Here is a 27,330-nt window from a genome sequence, read left to right on the forward strand (position 1 = left end):
TGAATGGGGAACTTTCTCAGCCTATAAAGCTGGCCAGAGGTACGAGGCAGGGTTGCCCACTATCGCCCCTTCTGTTTGCCTTAGCTGTGGAGCCATTGGCCGCCAAGATCCGACAGTCGGATGAAGTCCCTGGGTTCAGTTATGGGAGTGTTGAGGAGAAGATTGCGTTATATGCAGACGACATCCTACTGTTCCTAGCGGACCCGGATGAAGCCTTGAATGGGGCTATCGAGATCGTTGGGAAATTTGGAGACTTATCGGGATTGAGGATAAACTGGGATAAATCGGTCCTCTTTGAGGTGGATGGGGTGGAGGAGAGCAGAAGTGAGCCATTGGGAGAGGGGCGGCTTAGGGTGGTATCCCTTTTCAGATACCTGGGAATATGGATCTCGATGCCAGTTAGAGTTTCTGTATAGGAATTTGACACCTCTCGTGGGCGCCCTTAAAGCAAAAGTGGATGCATGGAATAAATTGCACTTATCGGTGGTGGGGAGGGTTAATCTAATTAAAATGGTTCTGATGCCCAAATTACTCTACGTCCTACATAACGCGCCAGTTTGGATTCCACGTGGGAAATTCCGGCAGATTAATGCTCTATTTAGAAGTCTGATATGGGGGAGGCGGTACCCACGTATTCGCCTGGAGACGCTTCAGCGACCCAAGGAAGATGGAGGATTGGCTTTACCCAATCCTGAGTTATACTTTCTTGCAGCCCAGAGCCAGCATTTGAAGGGCTGGGCGCGGGAGGCGTCTGCCAGTGCGGTGCAGCACTTGATGGAGAGGGTGACAGACCGACGACCGGTAGCGCAGTGTCTGGAGGATGGTTCCTTGGGAGTATTGGGGAAATTATACCCAACTATGTTTTTGATATATAAATTATGGACCAGACTGCGACAGATTCGGGGGGTTACGGGGCTGACTAAATTTACACCGATATGGTTTAATAATAATTTGGTTGAGTTTGCGGCCCTTGGAGTGCTGACGGAGTGGAGGGCCAAAGGAATCCACTTGGTGGCTCAGATAGTTCAACAACGAGGATTAAAGTCCTTTTCGCAGCTGCAAGGGGAGTTTGGACTGAGACCGACTGGGGAGTATCAATATGCTCAGATGAAACATGCTTTTAAAGCTCAAAACAGGAGCGGTGGTGTTGAGATCCAAGAGGACATAGTTCTGGAATACGTGTGTGGGGAAGGGTCCACAAGGGGAGTCATTACCACCCTTTATAAGGACCTTCTACATGCATATTTGTTAGACTTCCCTTTAAAAGCGAGAGCGAAATGGGAAAGAGATTTAGGCCCAATGGAGGATGAAACCTGGGAATCGGTGTTGGAGTCGGTTCCACGAGTGTCGCTGAGCGAGCCGTATAGACTATCGCAGCTGTACATCTTGCACAGAGTCTATAAATCACCGGAAGTGTTGTGCAGAGCGGGGTTGCGTGCTGACTCTGAATGCCCGAGATGTAAGAATGGGAATGCAGGAATATACCACATGATGTGGACATGTCCAAGACTGGTTGCTTTCTGGTTGGTGGTAATGAGCCGTGTGGAAGGGGCGTATAAATGCAGAGTGCCGAGAGATCCGATAGTGTGTATACTAGGATATGTAGAGGAAATTAGAGTGGATAACATCTGGAAGATAGCAATAGCTAGGCTATTATACATGGCAAGGAAGGTAATAGCAAGGAACTGGATCAAGGAGGAACCGCCTACGAGGGGTGAATTCCTGAATTATGTTAAACATGGTCTCAATCTGGAAAAGGGGGTCTATAAAAGACGTGGGAAAATAGAAACGTTTGACAAAATGTGGTCTCCGTGGCTCGAGCTGGGATGAATAGTTATGGGAAATGGGAGAGTGAGAGCCTCTGAAAGGAAGAGAGTGCCAAAGGAACAAGCGAACATAAGTGAGTCAAATGGCTCAAGGAACCATCAATACTGGTAACAAAAGTATAACTGGGAAGGAGCTGTCAGGGGAGGGGGAGGTTTGGGTATGGTTGGGATTGTTGGGGGTTTGGAAAATGTTAAAATTTTTGTAAAATACTGGACAGTGCATAAATTGTATTGTGCATGTTTGCTTTCAATAAAAAAACTATTTAAACAAAAAAAAAAAAATTCACAGCCCTTCCCTTCGGCCTGGCCTCTGCCCCCAGGGTGTTTACGAAGGTTATGGCAGCGGTCATGACCGATATTCATCCCTTACCTGGACGATCTGCTGATCAAAGGCCCATCCTTCCGAGCCTGCCATCAGAGGCTTCAGATCACCCTGAACACTTCGCCTGTCTCGGCTGGATAGTCAATACAGAAAAGTCTTCCCTGTTCCCATCTCGGCGCCTGGTATTCTTGGGCATGCTGTTCAAGACACCTGGAGCCAAGATCTTCCTACAAGAAAAGTTCTCTTCTCTTTGCCTGGGAATCCGTGCTTTTGAGACAGCCTTCTCCTCATGCCCTAAGACTGTGCATGAGCGAACTGGGGAAGAATATTGCCGCCATGAAAGCCGTACCCTTTGCCCAGTTCCATACCTGTCCCCTTCAGCCGCAACTCCTGTCACCTTGGGCAAGAGGACCTCTTGCCTAGACCGGCCCATTCTACTGCTCCTCCAGGTGAGAAAATCTGACATGGTGGACCCTCTGCTCTGCAAGGGAAATCCTTCCTTCTGCTCCGCTGGCAAGTTGTCACCACAGACACCAGTCTCCTTGGATGGGGAGCGTTTTTTCTCAATCACATAATTCAGGGTCTCTGGAATTCTCAGGAGGCTGCTCTTCCCACTGTCAGGATCACCAAGTCCGTGTTCAGACAACGCCACTTCCGTGGCGCTTAGCAAGTTAGTCATGACGGAGGTAGCGAGAATCCTGCTTTGGGCAGTCACGTACCCGAAATATTAGCAGTCCACATCTCGGGGGTGGACAATTGGGCAGCAGATGACCTGAGTCGTCAGGGCCTTGCGCCAGGCGAGTGGTCTCTAAACACCGTCATATTCGATCAGATCTCTCAAAGATGGGGAACACCCAGACGTTGACCTAATGGAGTCTCGGATGAACCACAAGGTGCCTCGTTTCGTAACCAGGTCCTGCGACCATTTAGCCATTCTGTGGTCCCAATTCCAGCTGCCGTACCCATTTCCTCCTCGCCTGTTGATTCAGAGAGTCATAAAAAAGATCAAGGCAAACGGAATTTCGATAATTCTGGTAGCTCCGGACTGGCCCAGATTGGTCTGGTACTTCGAGTTAGTAAATATGCTCGCGGACGTGACAGAGGCTTCCAGACCTTCTCTCGCAGGGCCCCTCTCTTCCACCAGAGATCACGGTCTCTGAATTTAGCTGCATGGCTGTTGAGGCCGCCGTTCTTTCCCCCTCAGGCCATTCAGACCAGGTTTAATGCAAGAAAACCCGCATCCTTGCACATTTACCATAGATACTGGAAAGCCTTCATTCCTTGTAGTGAAGTCAATAGTTCCGCTTCCATGTCCTTTTCCCTTCCCTCAATACTAGCCTTTCTTCTGTCAGGTCTTGATTCCATACTCACACTCAATACCCTTAAGGGTCAAGTCTCCACGCTTTCAATCCTTTTTCAGCAAAATCTGGCCTCTCGTTGCCAGGTTAAAACTTTCCTTCAGGGAGTCGCTCGCCTGGCACCTTATCGTCCTCGGGAAGAGCCCTGGGATCTGAATCTTGTACTAGGCGCTCTTCAGCGGCCTCATTTCAAATCCATTCAGGATATTCAGTTCTCTCCTTTGATGGAAGGATGCTTTTCTGGTTGCCATCACTTCCATCAGGAGACTCTGAGCTGGCAGCACTATCTTGCCATTCCGTTTCTTGTTCTACATAAGGACAAGGTGGTCCTCAGACCCGTTCCTTCTTTTCTGCCTAAGGTAGTCTCTTCAATAATGAAGAGATTGTTCTTCCCTTCTCTATGTCCTTTTCCAGTTCATCCCCTGGAGAAGTCTCTCCACAACCTGGATCTAGTCAAGAGTTCTCCGCCTCTAGCTTTTAAGAACTGCTTCCTTTCGTCGTCACCGACGCAGTTTGTCATTCCTGAGTGTCGTCGTAAGGGGCTTATTGCCTGCTTGACTTGCTCGGCAATACTGGAAGCATAACGTGTTCAGGACAAACATCCCCCTCTGGGTGTAAGGGCTCATTCCACCCTGGCCGTGGGGGGTTACTGGGCTGTTCGTCACCAAACCACTGCTTCTCAGATTTGTAAGGCTGCGACCTAGTCATCTTGTCACATCTTTGCGAGGTTCTACAGGGTTCATACCCATGCCTTGTCCAATGCGGGACTGGAAAGAAAGGTGGAGCAGGCAGCGGTCGCCCACCATCCAACTTAATCCTTTTCTACTTGCTCCGTTTCCCACTCCTGTGACTGCTTTTATACATACTACGGTTACCTGTGTCCCCAAATTAAGCAATAAAAAGGGGGATTTTTGACACTCACCGTAAAATCTTTCTTGCGGCTTTCGTTAGGGGACACAGCACCCTCCCTGGCTTTGTGCCCACGTTGGGTCTACGTGCCTTTTCTTGGGCTTTTATATAGATGCGTATTGTTGCTTCTCCTACTGCTTGGACCCTAACTGACGAGCTTTGTGCCAATCAGTGAGTGTACACAACTGGGGAGCTACTTTTCCTTTTTTGCATAGCTTCAGCAGCATATACCCATATGTCCCCCAATGGAGGCTCCAAGAACGAATTTACGAGTACCAAAAATCCTTATTTTCCACCCAAGTAGCCATATAAGGGCTTGGTTTTTTTTGCGGGATGAATTGTACTTTTGAATTTCTCTAGTCTACCACATGTTGTAATGGAAGACGGGGAAAAAGTGAAATCCCACAATGTTTTTTTCTTAACCACGATCACCATTTGTAAAAGTGAGCTGTCATTATGATTCTCCAGGTCAGTACAAGTACACAGATACCGAATATGAATTAATCGACTTTATAATCTTACTATTTCGGATATTACTGAATGTAGAGACACCAAGTGTGTATTTGTTTTATTTTTAATAGGGCAAAAGGAGGGGGGATGGGGGATGTTTGAATTTTTTTTTTTCTTTAGTTTTTACAAATATGAAGAAAAAAAAACTCCCCCTCCCCCCATATTTCACTGTATTTGTTAGGGGGGACTTGAAGCTGCGATCTGATTGCTTGTCCTGAATGCTGCAGCCAGGATCATATTCCTCACCAACCGTTACACCGATGCCTCTACCCTGTGCCAGTCATTACACTGGCTACCCATCCACTCCAGAATCCAGTACAAAACTACTACCCTCATCCACAAAGCACTCCATGGCTCAGCACCACCCTACATCTCCTCCCTGGTATCAGTCTACCACCCTACCCGTGCCCTCCGCTAATGACCTCAGGTTAGCATCCTCAATAATCAGAACCTCCCACTCCCGTCTCCAAGACTTTACACGTGCTGCGCCGATTCTTTGGAATGCACTACCTAGGTTAATACGATTAATCCCCAATCCCCACAGTTTTAAGCGTGCCCTAAAAACTCATTTGTTCAGACTGGCCTACCGCCTCAATGCATTAACCTAACGATCCCTGTGTGGCCTATTTATAATAAAAAAAAAAAAAAAAAAAGGTTCCTCGCATCATGTTCTCATACACTTTATGCAGTATTAGCCCTCTGTGTCTGTACTGCTACATACTTAGGCAGGTAACTGGTTCATGCAGCTTTACATGAACACCTGAGCCTTACACTATAGCTGGTCCGAATAACTAAAGCAATTGTTACCATCCACCTCTCGTGTCTCCCCTTTTCCCCATAGTTTGTAAGCTTGCGAGCAGGGCCCTCATTCCTCCTGGTATCTGTTTTGAACTGTGATTTCTGTTATGCTGTAAAGTCTATTGTCTGTACAAGTCCCCTCTATAATTTGTAAAGCGCTGCGGAATATGTTGGCGCTATATAAATAAAAATTATTATTATTACTATATATAGCTGTGGACCAGCATTGCTATTTACAAAGTAAATCATGATCTATGAACACCGTCTGCAGGCCGACTTTCACAGGAGTATCGGAATATGACAGGCAAGGGAGTCTTCAGCAGACCCTCAACTTTCAAGACAACCCATCGGCTCCATGTGATCACGTCACAGGCATGCCAGTAGGAGCGTGGAACAACATGTCCACCTACTGATGCGTATTAAATGTTGCTGTCAGAGATTGACATCTGCATTCAACAGGACTAAATTGTAGCAGACAGCACTTCAACGCAGGAATGCACATTCCAATCCAATGGCCCAATTGGAGACAAGTCACAGTCCAGTACAAAAAAGGAACAGCATCCCATCCAGGTGATGAAAGATTAAAAGAGCTTTATTCTGCCATCATGCAACGTTTCGACTTGACGCTGCATGATGGCAGAATAAAGCTCTTAATTTTTCATCACCTGGATGGGATGCTGTTACTGTTTTGTACTGATCTGCATTTAACAGGTTGTTAGTCACCAGTGGAGCTCTGCTCCAACCGCAGCTCTTAAGAGCACATGATGCAGGATCGGCATGCGAGCTGGCATCCCACAACATATGACATAACTGTAGGTCATATGTCATGAAGTGGTTAAGAAAAACTAAAGCTCAACACTTGGTAGTCCACATGTTGTAACTTGTGACTAGTGATAATGTAACATCTGTCCTGAAGGCAAGTCGCACCTAGGTGTTAATAGGTACTTCCTTGGGACTAGTAGAAATTGTGTCTTCATATCTCACCAGGAGGTCTAGCTAGAGCCAAGAAGGTGGTAACATTTGGCACCTCTTAGGTCTTGGAGGGGAGATGCTAATTGCAGCCTGAGGTGATCTATTCCCGAGAACCTTTTCACAAGTGTCTCAAAAGAGAAAATAATATATTCATTAGTAGAGGGGCCGTGGCCAATCAAACAGACCGCAATTATGATATTAACCTGGGGGGCCGGTCTAGAAACCTGACCTCAGGCCAAAGTTATAAATTTAGGCTGCAGACAGAGAATTGTGTTCACATGATGGGGCAGCCTGAGAAGCTGGTGTGATCCAATCTACATTCTTCCTACCCTCAAGGAGCAGAAGCAACTACCAGTTAGATAATTTCTGTAAGTTTTCTCCTGTTTATTTTGATACTGTTTTGCATAAGTTGTATGTCTTTTTATTATCATATTTTTATACCTTTTCTTATTGTAAGCACTGACCCCTTTATAATTAAAATATAAAACTTTATCAAGTTGAACCTTGAATGTTCTAAAAGAATCCATAGCCTAAGGTGTGTGAGCCTTATGAGTGATAGACATATTTTTATTAGTATTGTTAGTTCTGGGACTCATCGCCCGTGTATTCGATGAGTGGTGGCAGCGTGTATGAGCGGGTGTGTGGCCTTGGTCGGTGTGTGATTTATGCTCCCATTACAGCATAGGACAGAGGTTGAATGCTGGACTGAGAGTGGGAAGATAGATTAACCCTTGCAGGCACAACCCCAAGTCACGTGTGAGACCAGGCACATGACAAATTAGTGACACCACGGAGTAGGGATCCGTGACACTGTTCCTTTTTTATAGTGATCTGCATTTAACAGGTTGACAGTCACCAGTTGAGCTCTGCTCCAACCGCAGCTCTTAAGAGCACATGATGCAGGATCGGCATGCGAGCTGGCATCCCACAACATATGACATAACCACTTCATGACATATGACCTACAGTTAAGAAAAACTAAAGCTCAACACTTGGTAGTCCACATGTTGTAACTTTGTGTTCACTTACTTGAAAAATGGCACAATTTTGTTGGCCAGGACTTCAGCGGTCCGGAAGCCTTGGGAGTACAACATGACCTGGGCAATGAGCTGGCGATCGGGTTTGGTCATGGCTAAACTGCGGAAAAGTTTCTTCAAGTTGTCTGGCAGGTTAGATCTACCGGCATAACCAGGGTTCATAGTGATGAAGATGGCCATATCGGGGCTGACTTTTACTTGCTTGTTCAGGAGTTCACAGGTGATTGTGAGAGCTGGAAAACAATAAGACACATTATGTTGCTTGTGATCTTATTTTGCTCCCAGCATTTAACTTTGTCATCATTTACTTCTGTCCCGGTTTGGATTGGAGTGCTCCCTCAGTGCCTCCTGGATGCACTGCACTTGCTGAGAAACTGCGGACAACATGCGTTCCTCCAACCTGTTGAACTCGTCAAAACATCCCCAAGCTCCGACCTGGCACAGACCCACAAAGATGCGGCCCATAGCCTGGAAGAGAAAAGTAGAAGGTCAAGTGGTGTCCATCACGAAGCCATGGAAGCGGACCGACTACAGCATCACATCATTACTTACCTGGAAGTCAAAGGTTTCGTCACAATTGAAGACCAGCACAAATCGGCCGAGTTGGTGTCCAAGGGCTTTGACGGATTCAGTCTTTCCAGTACCCGCAGGACCTGTGACAACACATGAATGATTAACAGTCACAGCCTATATACTGATACCAACTTCTAAAAGGTCGATGTTACAAGGGATGTAGACTTACCAAAAGGTGACCCTCCGAGCCTGGCCTCCAGAGCCTGGGTCATGGTCAGGTAGCAGCGGTCAGTCAGAGGAGTTTGCACAAGTTTATCCTGGACGCCCAGGTATTCAAAGCCATAGTTGAATTTTGCATTTGCCATCTGGATGGAGAGCTGCTGCAGAACATCGGTCTGTTTGGGATCAAAGTAGAACCTCATCTGGCTCAGCCACTCGAATGACTTGGCGTTGTCAACCCGGATCTTCATGAGGGATCTTGTGACATCTCTCTGATGCACAAGTTCTGTGATCTGTGGATCAGTACATTCATTAGCCAAACAAGTAGCAAGACAAGTGCCATCAGATCAAGCCGATAATAGCCGCTACTTACCAAGTGCTCCAGTTTCCTCCTTCGCAGAGGCGGCTGCTCCATCAACACTGAATCAGCCAGGACATTTAGTGTGGCCTCCACATTGGCCTGCACAATCTGCATGGGGCTAGAGTCACTGCCACCATTGGACATGCTGGTAAGAGCAGACTCCACGTTCTCAGACCAAGCGATCTGAGCCGAGAGGACCACAAGCTGAGCCTATAGGAAAGGAATCAAGTTATGTCAAGTGCTCTAAGATTTAATAAAGACAGGAGTGTGCGCCAGAACGTCTTCTTTAATACATTGCATATTCTGCTTCTGAATAGTACAGCAAAACAGCCATGATCCATACTTCGCTTCTGAATAGTAGAACGGAGCAGCCACAATCTACACTGTGCTTCTAAATAGCAGCACGGTGCAGCCACGATCCATACTGCGCTTCTAAATAGTAGCACTGAGCAGCCTCGATCCATACTGTGCTTCTGAATAGTAGCACAGAGCAGCCACCATCCATACATCAGCCTGCGCTTCTGAATAGTAGCACAGAGTAGTCACCCATCCATACATCAGGCTGCGCTTCTGAATAGTAGCACAGAGTAGTCACCCATCCATACTTCAGGCTGTGCTTCTGAATAGTAGCACAGAGCAGCCACCATCCATACTTCAGGCTGTGCTTCTGAATATTAGCACAGAGCAGCCACCATCCACACCGCTTCTGAATAGCAGCACGCGAAGCCATGGATCCATACTGCAGGCTGCCCTTCTGAATAGTAACACACCTTCGGCTCTCTGCCTATGACAGACCGGAATCTTCAGTATACAAAGGAAACGTAAAGACTTTAAACGCACAAATTTTATACTGTTTAATAATTATAGGCTACTTGTGAGCATACAATGACTTTACGTACAGCCATTGCCCTTCTTGATCTGCATCTTAATTAACCTTCCTCAAACCCACCATATAATCAGCAGATTATAGTACCTTATACAGGTACTACACAGATGATCAGGTTTTTAAATACATCAGATAGGGATTATATACATTAGTTAGGACTGCTCTATATGGGTATACCTTGACGATTGGTGGAGCAGCTTAGTATACATTTTTTGCAAAAAAAACGTATCAACTAAATACCCTGTTTTTCCATCTTTTGACTAGAACTTGCTTATTACTGTGATTTTTTTACAGCAGAGTATTTTTGACCTCACTGTGCTCTTGTGTCTTCAAGTTTCTTGGTGGCGTGTGTGAACATGTTCTTACAGACTTGTTCAATGTGCAAGTAGCCCATGTGTTTCTGGTTCTATAATCAGCAGATTCTAGTAGCCATGCTTTGTCTGATACCCTCTTATTAATTACGATTTAAGAGCTGCATATTGATACTCAGCTTCTGAATATTATCACAGAGCTGCCACCATCCATACTGCGGGATGCTCATGTATATATACCAGGACAAAGAGCGTTCCTGCTGTGTCCTCTCGGCTTCTGTATGGCAAACAGCACAGACATGAACACTTACAGCACTGGCTCACATACTGAATACCGGCACTTTGACACAATGGATTGCACGGTCTTCCTAGTTTATAGACCTGAGTAGTTACCGGCATAGCCCCCGTCCCTATCGCTATATAGAAGCACAATTTGTTAAGAAATCTTTTCAGAAAAGCGATTATTGTGCATACTCCTGTCTAAAGCAAGTGAGAACTTGGTCCGAGTCACTTACCTGATATTTGTCAATCCAGGAGATGTAGGTAGCAGGATCGATGGCTGAGGATTTTCCAAAGATCTCAATTTCAGTCACCGACTCCGCCAACAACTTGGCCAGAGTGACCCTCATTTCTTTCTCCACAAGAGTCAGCCACTCATTGATCTTCGGATGCTCGATGATTGACACGGGAGTCTTGAAGATCACCTGCAAGGATGCACAATCCAGAGTATTACTGTAAAACTCACCATGCGGAGCAGATGCCGCTGCCTCCATTAGTGTACATCCCAGATATTAGGGTACATCCTTACCTCCTCTCCTTCCCGCGAAGAGATTCCAAGCACGACAGAACTGTCTTCGTTCAGAATGATGCTGGAAACGCCAGCAAACATTTTCTTGAAGTGTTTCTGTAGCTTGGCCACGTTTTTACTGTTGCCGATGATTTCCAGAAGATCTTCATCACCAACGAAGTAGAATCTAAAATTTGGGTTAAAGAGTGAAAAAAAAAAAAAAGTCAGCTCCTGAGATGTGTAACCAGTCCTGCTCTCAGTAGAGAAGTGACCACAGACGAGCTGTCACTGTCAGCGTCTCTCGCAGAAAAGGAGGAAAAAGAAAATATGGCAACCTTTCCAGAAGATGGAATAGGGGGACTATGCAACTTGCCTATTTTGTGTCTGAGCACTGAGATCGCCCTCCGCAGATACACAGGATTACACATTTATGGGATGTAATATCTAAAATGGGCCGATAAGTTAAAAACAGACTCAAGACTCACCGTGGAAATGAGGAACGCTCCCTTTCTAAATATTCTCCAAGAGCTTTCTGGATCTTGCCCAATAAGTCAGCCAGTCTCTCCAGAGATCTCTGCACTCCTTGGATGTTCAGAACGTCCATGACCAGAGGAGACTTTGTGACCTTCTTCATCAGTGACACAAACTCTGTACTGATGCTGCAAGGACAGGACATCATATCATTCAGAGACACGTGGAGGCTTTTTCACACGGTCAGGATTTTGGTGCCAAAATCTCTGAAACCCAATAACTAATATCACATCTTAGACAAGTAATAAAGTCATTTTTTTAACTGGATCTTCTTGTAAAATAACGTTCGATCCCGTGTGTGGACACATTCAAATAAGAGGAGGATTGGTGGCAGGTACCTCTGGAAACGCTGCGTCTCAACAGGAAGCAGATGTTTGATGTCCGCGCTGCCGGTGAAGATCCCCTCTAGGTAAACCCAGCGCCTCTGGACATCGATCCACACATCAAAAAGGGACATGATCCTGTTGAGTTTATCTTCCCAGCTTAAGGCATCTTCTTCAAATACCTTATAAAGAGTATAACTTATAAATGCAAGAGCAACTACATGGAGGTGGCAATAGGCTATGTGACATGTAACTGTATGGCCGCGCTGGTGTGGCTACATGTCATGTAACTGTACAGTACAGAAGTCTTATAGAGAAGTCATCCTCATGGAGGACTTTACCTTGTAGTAAGGAGAAAGCTTCATGGCAGAAACGCTGTTGATGTGCTCCTTGACTTTATTGAACAGGTCATCCCAGCCGCGGATCAGACGACATTTGTTCTGGTAGTTGACCAGATCTAGCTCGTATGCATTCCACACTTCTCGGATCTGGGGACAAGCAGAGGATTACTGATTTGTTTACCCACCGTCTATTCTGCAGTGGCAAAGCAGTGCAATGCCATGCAACCTGCTGGAGGGCGCACAGCATAACCACATGTCTGTGCAGACACCAGAGCCAGAGACTTTGTAGTAGCGTTGGTCTTCACTTGCAGCCGTGTACATTAGTCACCACCAGTCTTATTACCTGCTTCAAGAACTCTTCCAGTGCCATTTCTCCTTGAGCGACCAGAAGAACGTCCTTGACAATCGCCTCATTCCTCTGCAGGTCGACGTCCCAGATTTGGCCCAGGGTGAGCTCGGACACCACCCAGTTGACGTGCAGTCTCCTCATGAGCTGCTTCCAGTGCCGATCTTTCAGGGCTTCCGACTTCAGCTCGATGACAAGCATGTTCACCTGTGGGTAGGCAGCAGATGGCACCTTGGTACATGCGACATCCATAGAACAACTACACTTAGCAACAGAGACAACATTTTCACCTTCATGTAACCCTTCAGGAGTCTCTGGACGTATTCGTAGGACGCATACTGCCGTAAACGGGCGGGGAAGTTCTTCAGCTGGTTCAGGAGCCCGTCCAAGCTTTGCCGAAGCTGTAAAGAGAAGAAATCTATGTAATCCAGCCCTTGCCTCTATGGGGGGGGGGGGGGGGGGGGGAGAATGTTCCTTCCAAGGTGAGGTGGGGGATACATATACCTTGCGTGGTTGGACAGACACCCATGGCTGCTCCTTCATCTGGTCAATCTGTTCCCAAACTTTGGAGAGTTCGGACCAGACGCCTTTGAGATCTTGCAATTCTTCCAAGGCGACCTAGATGTCAGAACAGTATTTGATGCCATGCCATCACCACATCAGTTTAGGATTTGCTTGTATTAAAAAAAAAAAGAAAAAAGGAGAACACCGAAAAAGAAAATTACCTGAACGCGGTCTTCACTGCCGCTCAGCAACCCTGTGTCCGTAAGCTCTAAAGCTTCTTTGGCTTTGGCACATTTTTCACGGTCATCTTTTAGCCTGCCGAACTTTCCTTCATATATAGTGAGAGCCTGAAGGGCCTCCTCGGGTCGCAGGCTTCCCTGAGGGGTAAAACAACAAGATAGAAGGTCCATGAAACAGGAGGTGCAGCAACAGATTTAAGAATCACCCTTAATGCATAGAAGTGAGTGGTTTCTATTGTACTTCATTTTTTAGAGAAATGCCAAGGGCAAGCCTTGTACAGGCAACCGTGAAGGCTGCACACACGGCATGGAGTGCCTAATATTCTGCACTACCTCTGCCCCCATAACGGGCATTGTAGGACACCGCAATACCCTTCTGTCTGGTTCATAACTAGAGCAAACACCATAGACCATGATCTTACAGTCACAGGCTTAGTCTTCTCCCAGTCGGTCAGTAGATCGATGGTGCGGCTCTCCACAGCTCGGTCCTCCTGGACAATCTTCATCTGCAGATTTGCCACTTGCTGCTGTATGGCAGAATCTTTGCGTTTCATGATGTCATTAAACGCGCCCCATTCGCCCTCGATGTTGTCAATGTAGAGCCAGGAAGAGGGAAACTGGAAGCGCTGTTTCTCCAGCAGGCGCTGTCCATTCCTATAGAGCTGGAGGAGAGAAGGGCACAGTTAACTCTCTGCAAAGCTCAAGAAAGGAACAAAAGAAGGGAGTAGATAAAAATAAATAAAAAAAAGGACAGTGCCACAAAGTAGATGAGACTCACGTCAACTTGTTTCTCAAACTGCTTGATCTTCCTCTTCAGAGACTGCACATAAGTGATGAAGGTCACAGCATCGGATGTGCTGGCCGTGTCCACCGAATGCTGCTCCAGCTCTTGGCGAGACTGCGAGGAACAAGGGAAGGTTAAATTAAAAGAGGACTCCAAGCCTTGCACCGATTTTTCAGGACCAGTCGGACATCACAATACGCCATAAACGTCTATACCTTGGAAATCTGAGAATGGAATTCAGTCATGTTCTGACCAAGCATCTGTCCAAATTTGCTGAGCACCTCTTTGTGCCAAGAGTCATATTTCAGGTTCACTTTTGATTGCACTTTTCCGTAGTCAATGATGACCGGACCGAACTCCTTTCTGGTCTCGGCGTTGTCAAATGTCCCTCTGGCCTTTCGGATCTGAACCAGCAGCGCCTGCCATTTGTTGAGATCTTCTTCCAGACGATTGTAGATGTTCTCCGCCTGCATGTCCCACAAGCATTGGTACTGCAGCCACACCTGCGACAGAAGGACAGAGTGAGGGAGGGAATGTTGTTTATGGAGCAAATTAAATTAAAAAAACAAAGTTGCAAAATTAATTTGCTGTATCCAAGAATTTGACTGCTGGAATATTACAAAGAGTAGAAAGGTCATATACATGTGAGGGCACCTGTGCACATTGATATCCAATATGGAGGCTCAAAGAAGGTTCTGACTCTTCAGTGCCAGATGATCAGGTTGCGTCCCTGACAATCTGGCATGGTCCATTTTTGGTGTGTGCATGACTAGTAGGTTGCAGATTAATACAATGTCACAAGAGGCCCAATATATCCCATGGCCTTCTCTCACCTTGACATACTGCTCCACTTCCGTGACAATGTCCATAATTGCAGCGTATGCTTCATCTAAAACAGCAGGTCCATCCGGCAATCGGGTCAACGCGTTGCGATAATATTTCTCCTCCTCCATCAGCTCATAGTGGATGCCCACCTATAACATGGCAAAGAGACAGCTCGCTACATCTAATTAAGACAGTGAGGAAGGCGGGGGTGAGCATTACCTGCAGACAGGAACGTACCTGGTATCTCTGGCTCTGAATTCGTGGCAAGGCCAAGACTACCATTTTCCAGGAGAACAGCTCTTGAAAGAGTTTGTATCTGCAGTCCTCAATGGGAGGATTCAGGTAAATGACCTGATTGGTGATGCGCAGCTCGTGGACCACATTCTGCAAGAAGAAGGTAAAAGATTCAAGTGGAAAATCTGAGCAATCAACCAAGATTAAAGGAAGCGCGGATGTCACGTACCTTGATCTTGGGTTCACCGCCTGGTTTATGGCTGACCTGGGGGGCATCAGTGTCCATGTCAACTTCTGCTTTGTCATCAGCCTGACCCATCAAGACCAGGGTCCAAGTCTTCAAACCTGCTTGTACACGGACTCCCAAGATCCTTTCAATCTACAAGGTGAAGGATGAAGCATTAAATGCAAAAGCTCAAACCCAATATCGCAATATAAAAACTATACAGCATTAACTACACAAAAAACAAACAAACCTAGCCAACCGTTTAGTGACTATTGGCTTATATGCTGATGATACGATTTTATTCATGGATAGGGCAGAAGAGACACTCCCACATGCGGTTACTATTATAGACAAATTTAGTAAATGCTCCAATTATATATTAACTGGGATAAATCCGCCCTATTGCCCCTCTCTCTAGCCCAATGACTCACCTTGATACTTTGTCATCGCTACCTATGGTGTCTTATTTTAAATATCTAGGTATTAACATATCCAAAGACAGTGAGCTTGATATACAACTTATTATTCCTCTACTGGAATTAGTCAAAATTAAATTTGCCTCGTGGGGTAAACTTCCGCTATCTGTAGCTGGCCGTATAAATTAATTAAAATGGTTTTACTTCCTAAACTCAACTACTCTCTCCAACATAGTGCGGTGTTGATTCCTAAATCCTTCTTCACAAATCTAAATTCCTTGACCACGTCTTTCATATGGGGGAAGGCAGACCCAAACTTAAACTTTCTACTCTACAGAGGTCCAAACAGATGGGGGGAGCGCATTGCCGGAGTTCTATTTATATAACCTAGCCAGACAAATGAAGGCTTTGAGTAAAGGTACCTTCACACTAAACGATATCGCTAGCGATCCGTGACGTTGCAGCGTCCTGGCTAGCGATATCGTTCAGTGTGACACGCAGCAGCGATCAGGATCCTGCTGTGATGTCGTTGGTCGGGGCTAGAAGGCCAGAACTTTATTTGGTCGCTGGCTCTCCCGCTGACATCGCTGAATCGGCGTGTGTGACGCCGATTCAGCGATGTCTTCGCTGGTAACCAGGGTAAACATCGGGTTACTAAGCGCAGGGCCGCGCTTAGTAACCCGATGTTTACCCTGGTTACCATCCTAAAAGTAAAAAAAACAAACACTACATACTTACCTACCGCTGTCTGTCCCCGGCGCTGTGCTTCTCTGTACTGACTGTGAGCACAGCGGCCGGAAAGCAGAGCGGTGACGTCACCGCTGCTTTCCGGCTGACCGGCGCTCACAGCCAGTGCAGGAAAGCACAGCGCCGGGGACAGACAGCGGAAGGTGAGTATGTAGTGTTTGTTTTTTTTAATTTTAGGATGGTAACCAGGGTAAACATCGGGTTACTAAACGCGGCCCTGCGCTTAGTAACCCGATGTTTACTCTGGTTACCAGCATCGTTGGTCGCTGGAGAACTGTCTGTGTGACAGCTCTCCAGCGACCAAACAGCGACGCTGCAGCGATCCGGATCGTTGTCTGGATCGCTGCAGCGTCGTTTAGTGTGAAGGTACCTTAAGTGGATGTCCGACAATCAGCTACCCAACTCAGAAAGTCACTTAATGTATGCTGCAAAGGTGGACTTGCCCATTAGGTTTCTTAGGTTACTTTCACACTTCTGTCTGCTGGGCTCCGTCGCAATCCGTCGTTATGGGCAAAAAACATGCGTTTTTTGCCCATAGACTTGTATTAGCGACGGATGGGCACACGTCGCATTCGTCGTGTTTTGGCGGACGCGACGCACAAAAAAAGTTCAATGTAACTTTTTGTGCGACGTGTCCGAGATTTCCAATCGCGCATGCACGGCCGCAACTCCACCCCCTCCTCTCCGCTCATCACAATGGGCAGCAGATGCGTTGATAGACGGTCCCGTACCGACGGATGTGTGAAAGTAGCCTTAGAAACAAATAAACCTGGTGTCCCTCAATTACTACCTCTACTTAAATTAGCACAGTCAGTTTGGAGACAAATTTAAAAAAAGTCATCCACTTTGAGGATATCATAGCAGAGATGCCACTGTGGAACAATTCTTATTTTCCAGTGTTGTTGGGTCACCCATCTGCTAATTTTTGAATTTCACATGTTTTCTCGATTAAAGATTTGTATGATAATGGAGTATTGATTTCCTTTTGAGCAAATTCAGTCTAATTACCGTATAATGTCCCGAGGTCCCAGTTCCTTCATTTTCTTCAGCTCAGATCAGCTATCCAGTCACATCTACGTTCTGTGAGTTTGACTCAAATTATCTCATCTTTCCCTTTGATAGGAATTCTTAAAAATCGCACGGTCCCCAGGGTCTCATCTCAGCTTTATACACATATATGTTATCGGTGGGAACCAATTCTGCTATTGTGTCAATTAAGGGAAGGTGGGAAGCTCTCATTCCTGATGCTCAAGATGAGGATTGGGAGAATATTCTTGAATCTCCGATTGGAGTGTCCCCATCAGTCAATAATAGAATGACCCAATTATATATCATACATCAGTCATATTTAACTCCATTGTGGCTCTTTAAGATGGGTTGGTTTCAAACATCGGAATGTTTGAGATGTCATTCGCTGGAAGCAAACTTTATACACATGGTATGGGGTTGCCCCATTATTCAGTCTTACTGGAGCCAGGTAACGTCGCTGCTGACTTCTCTAGTACAATCCCCTGTTCCTCTCAATCCCTTAGTTTGCTTATTTGGAGTGCTAGATGATGAAGCCTAGAGACACTATGCTAAGATTTTTCTACGTGAGGCAATCTTTCTGGCTAGGAAGGTGTTGGCATTGCGTTGGATGGGTAGTGTACACCCCTCTCTCGGGACGTGGATAGAATTGGTAAACTCGATCATACTGTATTAGCGGACATTTTATCAAAACAGGGGCCGCTTAAAAGAAGTTTGATAAGATTTGGGACAGATGGAACTCTTCTTGTCTTACTGTATCAGGACATGGTGGCCTGGCACCACCAGGAGTGTCATGGTTGAAACACATTAATGCATACTCTACGTCATCACATAGATATATATACATACATACACATAACATACATACATATATCTATCTATATATAGTTATGTACACAGTGACAACATGTACATATTTGTGCATCCAAGCCAGCATAGGTACACTTGTCAAGGTAATTACGAATGGACAACAAATTTGTGCATTATTATTCATACACTTTCAGTACTATAAATATAAATATATATATATATATATATATATATATATATATATATATATATATATATATATATATATATATATATATATATATATATATATATATATATATATGGACTTATAGTACTGAGAGTGTATGAATAATAATGCACAAATTTGTTGTCCATTCGTAATTGCCTTGACAAGTGTACCTATGCTGGCTTGGATGCACAAATATGTACATGTTGTCACTGTTTTGGTTAATAAACAAATTTAAAAAAAAAGGCAAAACAAACCACGCCACATCATTCCACAGGAGGTCTGCGAGACTGCAGTGTACACCAATGATCATTACCTCCAAATCAAGTTTGTTGACCCAGATGGGAAGGTTGGAATAAGAATGGAGATTCAAGTCGTCCACAGCCTTCTGGACTCTGTTGAGGATCTCAGAGAAGGTTTTGTGCTCGTACATGCAAGTTTCCAGAGATCGGACTTCCAAGTCAATTTTCTCTTCGATAATGAGGAGGTCGTCCACCTGAGATAAGAACAATAATTATAAAAAAACAAAAAAAACAAAGAACACATGACTGGCTGATACGGCAACCGGCCCTACCTTTTCTTGGAAGTTGAAGACAGTCTCTGCTAACCGCTGCACATAAGGATCGAGCTTGTAGGATTCCCACACCAGTGCAATACCCTCAGCGATCAGAGCCTGGACTTCTTTCTTAAGACCTGCAACCAGCAAGCTGATACTGTTGCGTTCTTCCACCTTCTCACATGTTCGCTCATACGTTCGAACACTTTCGATGAGCGAGATGGCAAATGGATACAACTGGTTCGCCTGATGGGCCTTGTTGACGATGGCCAATGGGACACGAAAGCCAAGCCACTTCAGATTGCGGACCTCTTTGGACAGGGTTATGATTTCCGGCAGGAAGTTAACCTTCAGCTTCAGGACATTACCAGTCCTTCCCCTGGCGCGGGTGCTTTCAATTGCGAAGATGCGCCCTGCCACCCCGAGGTTGCGCTGTTGAACTTTCCTCGCCCAGTCGTCAAAGATCTCTTGGGTATTGAGCTTCATTCGGAAGCTGTCTCCATCTTGCTTCAGCTTCTGTCCTTCTACGTGGTTTTCCCACCCTTTGCCGAGGACATCTTCCACCCGTTTCATGTAAGCAGTCAGCTGACGGTCAATCTGTTTGGCCCAGATAATGGAGCCGGACACCGGTGGGAGGTCCCGGGCGTGACTCATTTTGCAGGCTTGACTTTGAGGGTACTGAACCTTGAATTTGTCATGAAGGGACTCGATGTCGTCTTTTACCCGCTGGATGAGCTGAGTCTGATACTCTCGGATGGCTCCTCTGATGTGAGGTCGGACGAAGAGGGCATTGAATCGGGAAAAAATCCTGAACATCTCGTTGGCATTCTTTGCTGTGCCAAGCTGATCCCGGAGACGGGCGGTGATCCTGGTTTCCACCCTGTCGATTCTTTCATCGTACCTCTTTAGTGCAGCCTCCCAAGCCTCAGTGCCTTCCTTAGAAACATCCAAACCATCCACTTCCTTCACGTTCTCATAAGCAAGATTTACTTCCTCGATGGCGTTGGCATCTGCGGCATCAAAGAGGACCTCTGCCACCTTCATGTCCTGAGGCTCCGGGACGTCCCCCTGGTTCTGCTGCGCAACAGCGGTCACCTAAAACCGGAGACATGGTGGCGTTAGAAGCCTGGTACATGCAGATGGGGTCAAATTGTCTCGCGTGGCCAAATGGTCAGTCTCGCTAATTACAATCATCACCCACTGACCCCAAGGGAGCGGTGTTGTGCATGCTCAATTATCTCTCTAACCACCATTTCTGTCAGCCCCATAAAAGTGATCGGAGCGGTGGTCCAGCATGTGCATTAGCACTCCAGTCACACAGGGACATGCAAGAACCTTGGTATCTAGGAATTAGCAGGGGTCCCAATGATCACTTATCTACAGGATAGGTGGTACCTTGCTGATTGGTAAAGCGTGGCTGATGTGGTGCCACACTGGATTGGGATGCAGGCCACATAGGAGTGATCCATTAGATTCCCACCTCTGTTCTTAGGATCATGGGGGTCGTAGTAGTCGGCCCATTAAAAATCAGCGCATTATCACCCAGTCTACGTGGTCAGAGTTGTCAGGTAAGGTTGTACCTGTGGTCTCAGCACCCGGACAATGACTGCCCTCAGCTGCTCATGTTGACGCCTGAACTTCCGCATCTGGTCCAGCCGGGACTGCAGCTTCCTGTGAGCCGGATTTATCCTCCAAACCATTTTTAGGTTTTCCTCTCGTTTCCGCTTTACGATATCTCTCAGAAGAACTTGAAGTTTCTCGTACTCGTCGTCCCAAGTTTGGAAAACTTCAAAACAGGTGACCATGACCTGAGGAAGAAAAAGAATTGCGTGTGTATAATTTCAAAAGGAGTCTAAAAATTCAGCAATAGAAAAACAGGGCTGCCTTAATTCAGAGACAGCGCCCCTCTTGTCTATAGGCTGTGCCTGGTATTGCAGCACAGGCCCATGAGACGAATACTAGAAGCAGCTGATGGACAAGATGGTCGCCATTTTTTTTTTTTTTTTTTATTTTTTTTTTTTTTAAACATAAATTTTTATTTACAAATTGTGTTGAGCATTACATCTTATTGACATTAAATTCTTAATAATTAACACAACGTTATGGGGATTAGGGAAGGGAAGAGGATAGGGGAAATGGTGACATTACAATAACTATCCAATCACATTCTCTATATGCAAATCTGCAAAGTCATTTAAGAACGGTATTTAAACGGAAAGATAACCAATTGTTCCATTTTTTCTGAAATTGAGCTATATTATTATTAGATGTAGCGATTATTTTTTCTGATAGGCAATTTTCGTTGATCAGTGATACGACCTCGGGCAGTGAGGGGCACCTGGAGTTTTTCCAGTAACTAGCAATTTTGAGTCTTGTTGCTACAATAATATGTACAATCACTGTACGGAACTCATAGGGAAACAAGTCCAAATCAATAGCGAGTAACGCCTGCTGTGCATTAAGATTCACCGGTATACCACAAATCTGGAACATCAGATGATCTATGGCTGCCCACAGACGTCTAATTCTGTCACAACTCCACCATATATGTAGCATGTCTGCACAGGGGTCTCCACACCTCCAGCACGTGTCTGGGGAACTGCAGAACATCCTGGACAATCTACTGGGAGTGAAATACCACCGATATAACAATTTCCTGAAGATGGTCGCCATTTTTAAAATAGAGCCATGTTCTTTGGTGTCATACAGCCATTTACTGACATCCCATCTGATATCCTATTGAAGCAAACAGTCATTGAGTAAAATAGCTGACACCAGAGAACAATAGAGAAGCTTTCCTTACTCGAGATACCGAACATATAAAAGGTGTTGTACCTTCTCAAACTCTTCGTAGGCCACGTGCATAAGCTTTCTTGTCCCCAGGACTTTCAGTAGCTGAGAGCTGAGGTCCCTGGATATGGCCTCCACCAGCCTCAGCGCCCTCAGAATTGGGTACTTAGTGTTCCTGATTTTTCGAAGGTGAGTGAAAATGGCGACCAGAGCCTGGCGGATTTTGTCCAGCTCAGTGGCGGACAGCAGGTCGTTCAAAGGAAAGTCCTTCATGAGAGGGTTGTAGTCGTTCACCGTTTCCAGGGCTTGTTTCAGGCCTTAGAGGAATAAAAAGGATTAATTGTGGCTTTAAGAAGGAATTGTCCTTCATTCAGGGGCCAGAGAGGAGCGGAGCGAGCATTACCTGTATCCGTGTCAAAGCTGACGGTGGCATGAAAACGCTTTCCGTGCTTCAGGATGTCCAGAGTCAGGAGAACCTCCGGGCTCTCGCGTTTCTCTTGAATGCGGTACAGCGCCCTCTCCAGGTTCAGCCAGAAACTGATTTCTTGCAAAGCGGTTCCAGAAGCTGGATCGCGATCAAGTTTTGTCACCTGCAAAATAAAAACTAATTTAGTTCAAAGTTAGAAATCAATCCACATACACCTCGCATCACTAATCCTGTATTATACTTCCAGAGCTGCACTCACTATTCTGCTGATGCAGTCACTGTGCAGATACTTTACTGATCCTGAGTTACATCCTGTATTATACTCCAGAGCTGCACTCACTACTCTGCGGGTGCAGTCACTGTGTACATACATTACATTACTGATCCTGAGTTGCATCCTGTTATTATACTCCAGAGCTGGATTCACTATTCTGCTGGTGCAGTCACTATGTACATACATTACATTACTGATCCTGAGTTACCTCCTGTATTATACCCCAGAGCTGCACTCACTATTCTGCGGGTGCAGTCACTGTGTATATACATTACATTACTGATCCTGAGTTACATCCTGTATTATTCTCCAGAGCTGCACTCACTATTCTGCTGGTGCAGTCACTGTACTATATACCTTTTGTATTTCTCGTATCCAGCGGTTGACACCGGACTGCAGCTGGTTGAGGAACGTGGGGTCCTCCACCTTGTCTCCAAAGTCTGTGACCTTCGGCTTCTCGCTCCGCTCGTAGCACTGCTTGGCCACGTTGATGATGTTCGGGTGGATCATCAGACTGATCTCGGGGATCTCGATGTTCTGCTGCAGATGTAGAAGTCCCATCTCCAGCTCCGCAATCTTCTTTTCCACAGAGGGAGCCATCTTGTCACCATCTCTGAAGACAAAGATATCACAAATTGAATCATTACGACTACTTGATAAGTGGGCACCAACTACACCCCCAAAAATTACCAGGTCCATCGTGTGATCGCCAGGTTAATGACAGCCACGTGTTTGGACTTGGAAGCCTCTCACCTGTCCGCTTTGCCAGATTCACGGATGTAGGACTTGAAGAAAGGGGCGACAGCGTTGCTGATGAAGGAGTGCAGCGTTTCATAGGGGGAATCCTCGCTGAGCGTCAGAACCCGCAGTTGGTTAGAGATGGGTTTGTCGGCGTCTATGACGGGCGTCCTCTTAATGAAGGCCAGGCTGGAGAACAGAATAACCGTCAAACACATGACCTGTACACAAGCTGGTGTACCCGCGCCACAGTCGCCCATGCTGGGCACAGTCCGCTCCACTGTGTTACCTGTTGGACTTCAGTCCGTAGTGGATGTCGATGTTCAGTTTATAGGAGATGAATTCTCGCTCCTCTTCTCCTTCGTCACCAACGTCCTCTGCAGAGAAAGGCAAACAGAAAAGCAGATGAGCTTGTAACGGAGGATGGCGCACTGAGACTAGAGCCACATTACGAGCACCCGGTTCCAGAGCTGTCAATCATGCCGCAGCAGCCTCGCCATGTTGGCAGTTTTCGGCAACATTGCAGATGCACTACAGCCACCATGTCGCACTGTGGACACCGAGGTTCGCACCATAAATGAACTCCTATCAGATGGGGCTCACAAGACATTTAGGTCACGTGAACAGGAGGTCGAATTGTCCTAAGTTAGACTGGGGTCTGGAAATACACAACCCTCTGGGTCTATTATAACCCCTCCCTGAGGTGTGATGTACAGCTCAAATCACTGTCGGCAGCGGTCCGGCAGGTGCAGTGCGCGCAGCGCTCCGGCAGGTGCAGTGCGCGCAGCGCTCCGGCAGGTGCAGTGCGCGCAGCGCTCCGGCAGGTGCAGTGCGCGCAGCGCTCCGGCAGGTGCAGTGCGCGCAGCGCTCCGGCAGGTGCAGTGCGCGCAGCGCTCCGGCAGGTGCAGTGCGCGCAGCGCTCCGGCAGGTGCAGTGCGCGCAGCGCTCCGGCCGCCTGCAGTGCGCGCAGCGGTCCGGCAGGTGCAGTGCGCGCAGCAGTCCAGCAGGTGGCGCTGTGACGGCCGATGCAGTACGGGGAGCGATCCAGCAGGTGGCGCTGTGACGGCCGATGCAGTACGGGGAGCGATCCAGCAGGTGGCGCTGTGACGGCCGATGCAGTGCGGGGAGCGATCCAGCAGGTGGCGCTGTGACGGCCGATGCAGTACGGGGAGCGATCCAGCAGGTGGCGCTGTGACGGCCGATGCAGTACGGGGAGCGATCCAGCAGGTGGCGCTGTGACGGCCGATGCAGTGCGGGGAGCGATCCGGCAGGTGGCGCTGTGACGGCCGATGCAGTGCGGGGAGCGATCCGGCAGGTGGCGCTGTGACGGCCGGTGCAGTGCGGGCAGCGATCCGGCAGGTGGCGCTGTGACGGCCGGTGCAGTGCGGGCAGCGATCCGGCAGGTGGCGCTGTGACGGCCGGTGCAGTGCGGGCAGCGATCCGGCAGGTGGCGCTGTGACGGCCGGTGTAGTGCGGGCAGCGATCCGGCAGGTGGCGCTGTGACGGCCGGTGTAGTGCGCGCAGCGGTCCGGCAGGTGGCGCTGTGACGGCCGGTTGAGTGCGCGCAGCGATCCGGCAGGTGGCGCTGAGACGGCCGGTGCAGTGCGGGCAGCGATCCGGCAGGTGGCGCTGTGACGGCCGGTGCAGTGCGGGCAGCGATCCGGCAGGTGGCGCTGTGACGGCCGGTGTAGTGCGGGCAGCGATCCGGCAGGTGGCGCTGTGACGGCCGGTGTAGTGCGGGCAGCGATCCGGCAGGTGGCGCTGTGACGGCCGGTGTAGTGCGGGCAGCGGTCCGGCAGGTGGCGCTGTGACGGCCGGTGTAGTGCGCGCAGCGGTCCGGCAGGTGGCGCTGTGACGGCCGGTGTAGTGCGCGCAGCGATCCGGCAGGTGGCGCTGAGACGGCCGGTGCAGTGCGGGCAGCGATCCGGCAGGTGGCGCTGTGACGGCCGGTGCAGTGCGGGCAGCGATCCGGCAGGTGGCGCTGTGACGGCCGGTGCAGTGCGGGCAGCGATCCGGCAGGTGGCGCTGTGACGGCCGGTGCAGTGCTGCAGCGATCCGGTCGGTGGCGCTGTGCAGAGGCTCTGCTGCTCACGGTTACAGCGGCCTCACCTTTCAGCGTCGTCCTCTCCACCAGGACGGTGTGAATTTGCGGGTCTGACAGGAATTTCCTCATCTGTTCCAGGGCGCTCTTCTCCTCCAGCGCAGCCTCCAGTGCGGCCGGGGCGTCTCCGCCATCCTCCAGCAGCAGCGGCACAAGCTTCCTGATGTGTTTCTGCAGCACCGAGGTGTCCGCCACGTTCTGCACCGCCACCGATACCTCCAGGTTACCGGGGCCGTCATCCCCGCCGGCCGTGTCCGTCATGTCTGCTGCTCTACTGTGCGGTGTCTCTGCACCACAGCCGGGAACGGAGTGACAGGGACTGGGAGAGGCTGAGGCGTAGATCCGCCACACAACAGGGGGAGGGGTCGTCTTTGCGAGGCGGGGAGAGGCGCGGGGGTTTATGGGAAGTGAAGTCCAATTCGCCGCACTGATTAGTGTCTGCGAATGACGAGAACTATAATTCCCAGGAAGCACCGCGCGGAGTTTAGACAGGGTGGGAACCGCAGCATTACACGGCGCTTTTCTCTGCTGCATGAAAAAGATGCTCACACGGCTCCACCTATCCCCATCCTCATTGATCCAACCCAGCCTGACGGATCCATGCAGTCTCTCTGATTAACCCCAGCCTCACTGATCCAGACATCTATCCCCAGCCTCATTGATCCAACCCAGCCAGACAGATCCATGCAGTCTCTCTGATTAACCCCAGCCTCACTGATCCAGACATCTATCCCCGTCCTCATTGATCCAACACAGCCTGACGGATCCATGCAGTCTCTCTGATTAACCCCCAGCCTCACTGATCCAGACATCTATCCCCATCCTCATTGATCAATCCCAGCCTGACGGATCCATGCAGTCTCTCTGATTAACCCCAGCCTCACTGATCCAGACATCTATCCCCATCCTCATTGATCAATCCCAGCCTGACGGATCCATGCAGTCTCTCTGATTAACCCCAGCCTCACTGATCCAGACATCTATCCCCATCCTCATTGATCCAACCCAGCCTGACGGATCCATGCAGTCTCTCTGATTAACCCCCAGCCTCACTGATCCAGACATCTATCCCCATCCTCATTGATCAATCCCAGCCTGACGGATCCATGCAGTCTCTCTGATTAACCCCAGCCTCACTGATCCAGACATCTATCCCCATCCTCATTGATCAATCCCAGCCTGACGGATCCATGCAGTCTCTCTGATTAACCCCAGCCTCACTGATCCAGACATCTATCCCCATCCTCATTGATCAATCCCAGCCTGACGGATCCATGCAGTCTCTCTGATTAACCCCAGCCTCACTGATCCAGACATCTATCCCCATCCTCATTGATCCATCCCAGCCTGACGGATCCATGCAGTCTCTCTGATTAACCCCAGCCTCACTGATCCAGACATCTATCCCCATCCTCATTGATCAATCCCAGCCTGACGGATCCATGCAGTCTCTCTGATTAACCCCAGCCTCACTGATCCAGACATCTATCCCCATCCTCATTGATCCATCCCAGCCTGACGGATCCATGCAGTCTCTCTGATTAACCCCAGCCTCACTGATCCAGACATCTATCCCCATCCTCATTGATCAATCCCAGCCTGACGGATCCATGCAGTCTCTCTGATTAACCCCAGCCTCACTGATCCAGACATCTATCCCCATCCTCATTGATCCATCCCAGCCTGACGGATCCATGCAGTCTCTCTGATTAACCCCAGCCTCACTGATCCAGACATCTATCCCCGTCCTCATTGATCCAACCCAGCCTGACGGATCCATGCAGTCTCTCTGATTAACCCCCAGCCTCACTGATCCAGACATCTATCCCCATCCTCATTGATCAATCCCAGCCTGACGGATCCATGCAGTCTCTCTGATTAAACCCCAGCCTCACTTATCCAGACATCTATCTCCAGCCTCATTGTTCCATCCAGTTCATCCTCACTGATCCATCCTCAGATTCACTGACCCCCTTGCACCTCTCCAGTCCATCCTTAAAGGGACTCTGTCACCTGAATTTGGAGGGAACAATTTTCAGCCATAGAGGCGGGGTTTTGGGGTGTTTGATTCACCC

The 27,330-nt window shown here is 48.0% G+C and overlaps 1 protein-coding gene across 3 annotated transcripts in view; it reads right to left on the reverse strand.

Annotated features, from left to right (window-relative positions):
• DYNC1H1 (dynein cytoplasmic 1 heavy chain 1) overlaps positions 1-25,586 on the reverse strand; it is a 63,151-nt gene extending 37,565 nt beyond the window's left edge. For all 3 annotated transcript variants that reach the window (XM_069738019.1, XM_069738027.1, XM_069738010.1), the window contains exons 1-29: positions 25,264-25,586; positions 23,444-23,531; positions 23,170-23,343; positions 22,774-23,029; positions 22,119-22,305; positions 21,761-22,032; positions 20,506-20,733; positions 18,944-20,020; positions 18,686-18,865; positions 15,166-15,315; positions 14,940-15,086; positions 14,711-14,851; positions 14,093-14,380; positions 13,872-13,991; positions 13,516-13,755; positions 13,076-13,231; positions 12,855-12,968; positions 12,641-12,751; positions 12,348-12,557; positions 12,005-12,151; positions 11,679-11,845; positions 11,295-11,468; positions 10,831-10,996; positions 10,538-10,726; positions 8,838-9,035; positions 8,475-8,757; positions 8,285-8,385; positions 8,041-8,200; positions 7,725-7,965 (exon numbers count right to left, since the gene is read on the reverse strand). In XM_069738019.1, coding sequence (XP_069594120.1) covers positions 7,725-7,965; positions 8,041-8,200; positions 8,285-8,385; positions 8,475-8,757; positions 8,838-9,035; positions 10,538-10,726; positions 10,831-10,996; positions 11,295-11,468; positions 11,679-11,845; positions 12,005-12,151; positions 12,348-12,557; positions 12,641-12,751; positions 12,855-12,968; positions 13,076-13,231; positions 13,516-13,755; positions 13,872-13,991; positions 14,093-14,380; positions 14,711-14,851; positions 14,940-15,086; positions 15,166-15,315; positions 18,686-18,865; positions 18,944-20,020; positions 20,506-20,733; positions 21,761-22,032; positions 22,119-22,305; positions 22,774-23,029; positions 23,170-23,343; positions 23,444-23,531; positions 25,264-25,516 — 6,218 coding nt within the window. In that variant the 5' untranslated portion in view covers positions 25,517-25,586. The remainder of the gene's footprint in view (positions 1-7,724; positions 7,966-8,040; positions 8,201-8,284; positions 8,386-8,474; positions 8,758-8,837; positions 9,036-10,537; positions 10,727-10,830; positions 10,997-11,294; positions 11,469-11,678; positions 11,846-12,004; positions 12,152-12,347; positions 12,558-12,640; positions 12,752-12,854; positions 12,969-13,075; positions 13,232-13,515; positions 13,756-13,871; positions 13,992-14,092; positions 14,381-14,710; positions 14,852-14,939; positions 15,087-15,165; positions 15,316-18,685; positions 18,866-18,943; positions 20,021-20,505; positions 20,734-21,760; positions 22,033-22,118; positions 22,306-22,773; positions 23,030-23,169; positions 23,344-23,443; positions 23,532-25,263) is intronic.
• Positions 25,587-27,330: the final 1,744 nt, after the last annotated feature.

Source organism: Ranitomeya imitator, chromosome 1, assembly GCF_032444005.1.
Source record: "Ranitomeya imitator isolate aRanImi1 chromosome 1, aRanImi1.pri, whole genome shotgun sequence".
NCBI lineage: Eukaryota > Metazoa > Chordata > Amphibia > Anura > Dendrobatidae > Ranitomeya > Ranitomeya imitator.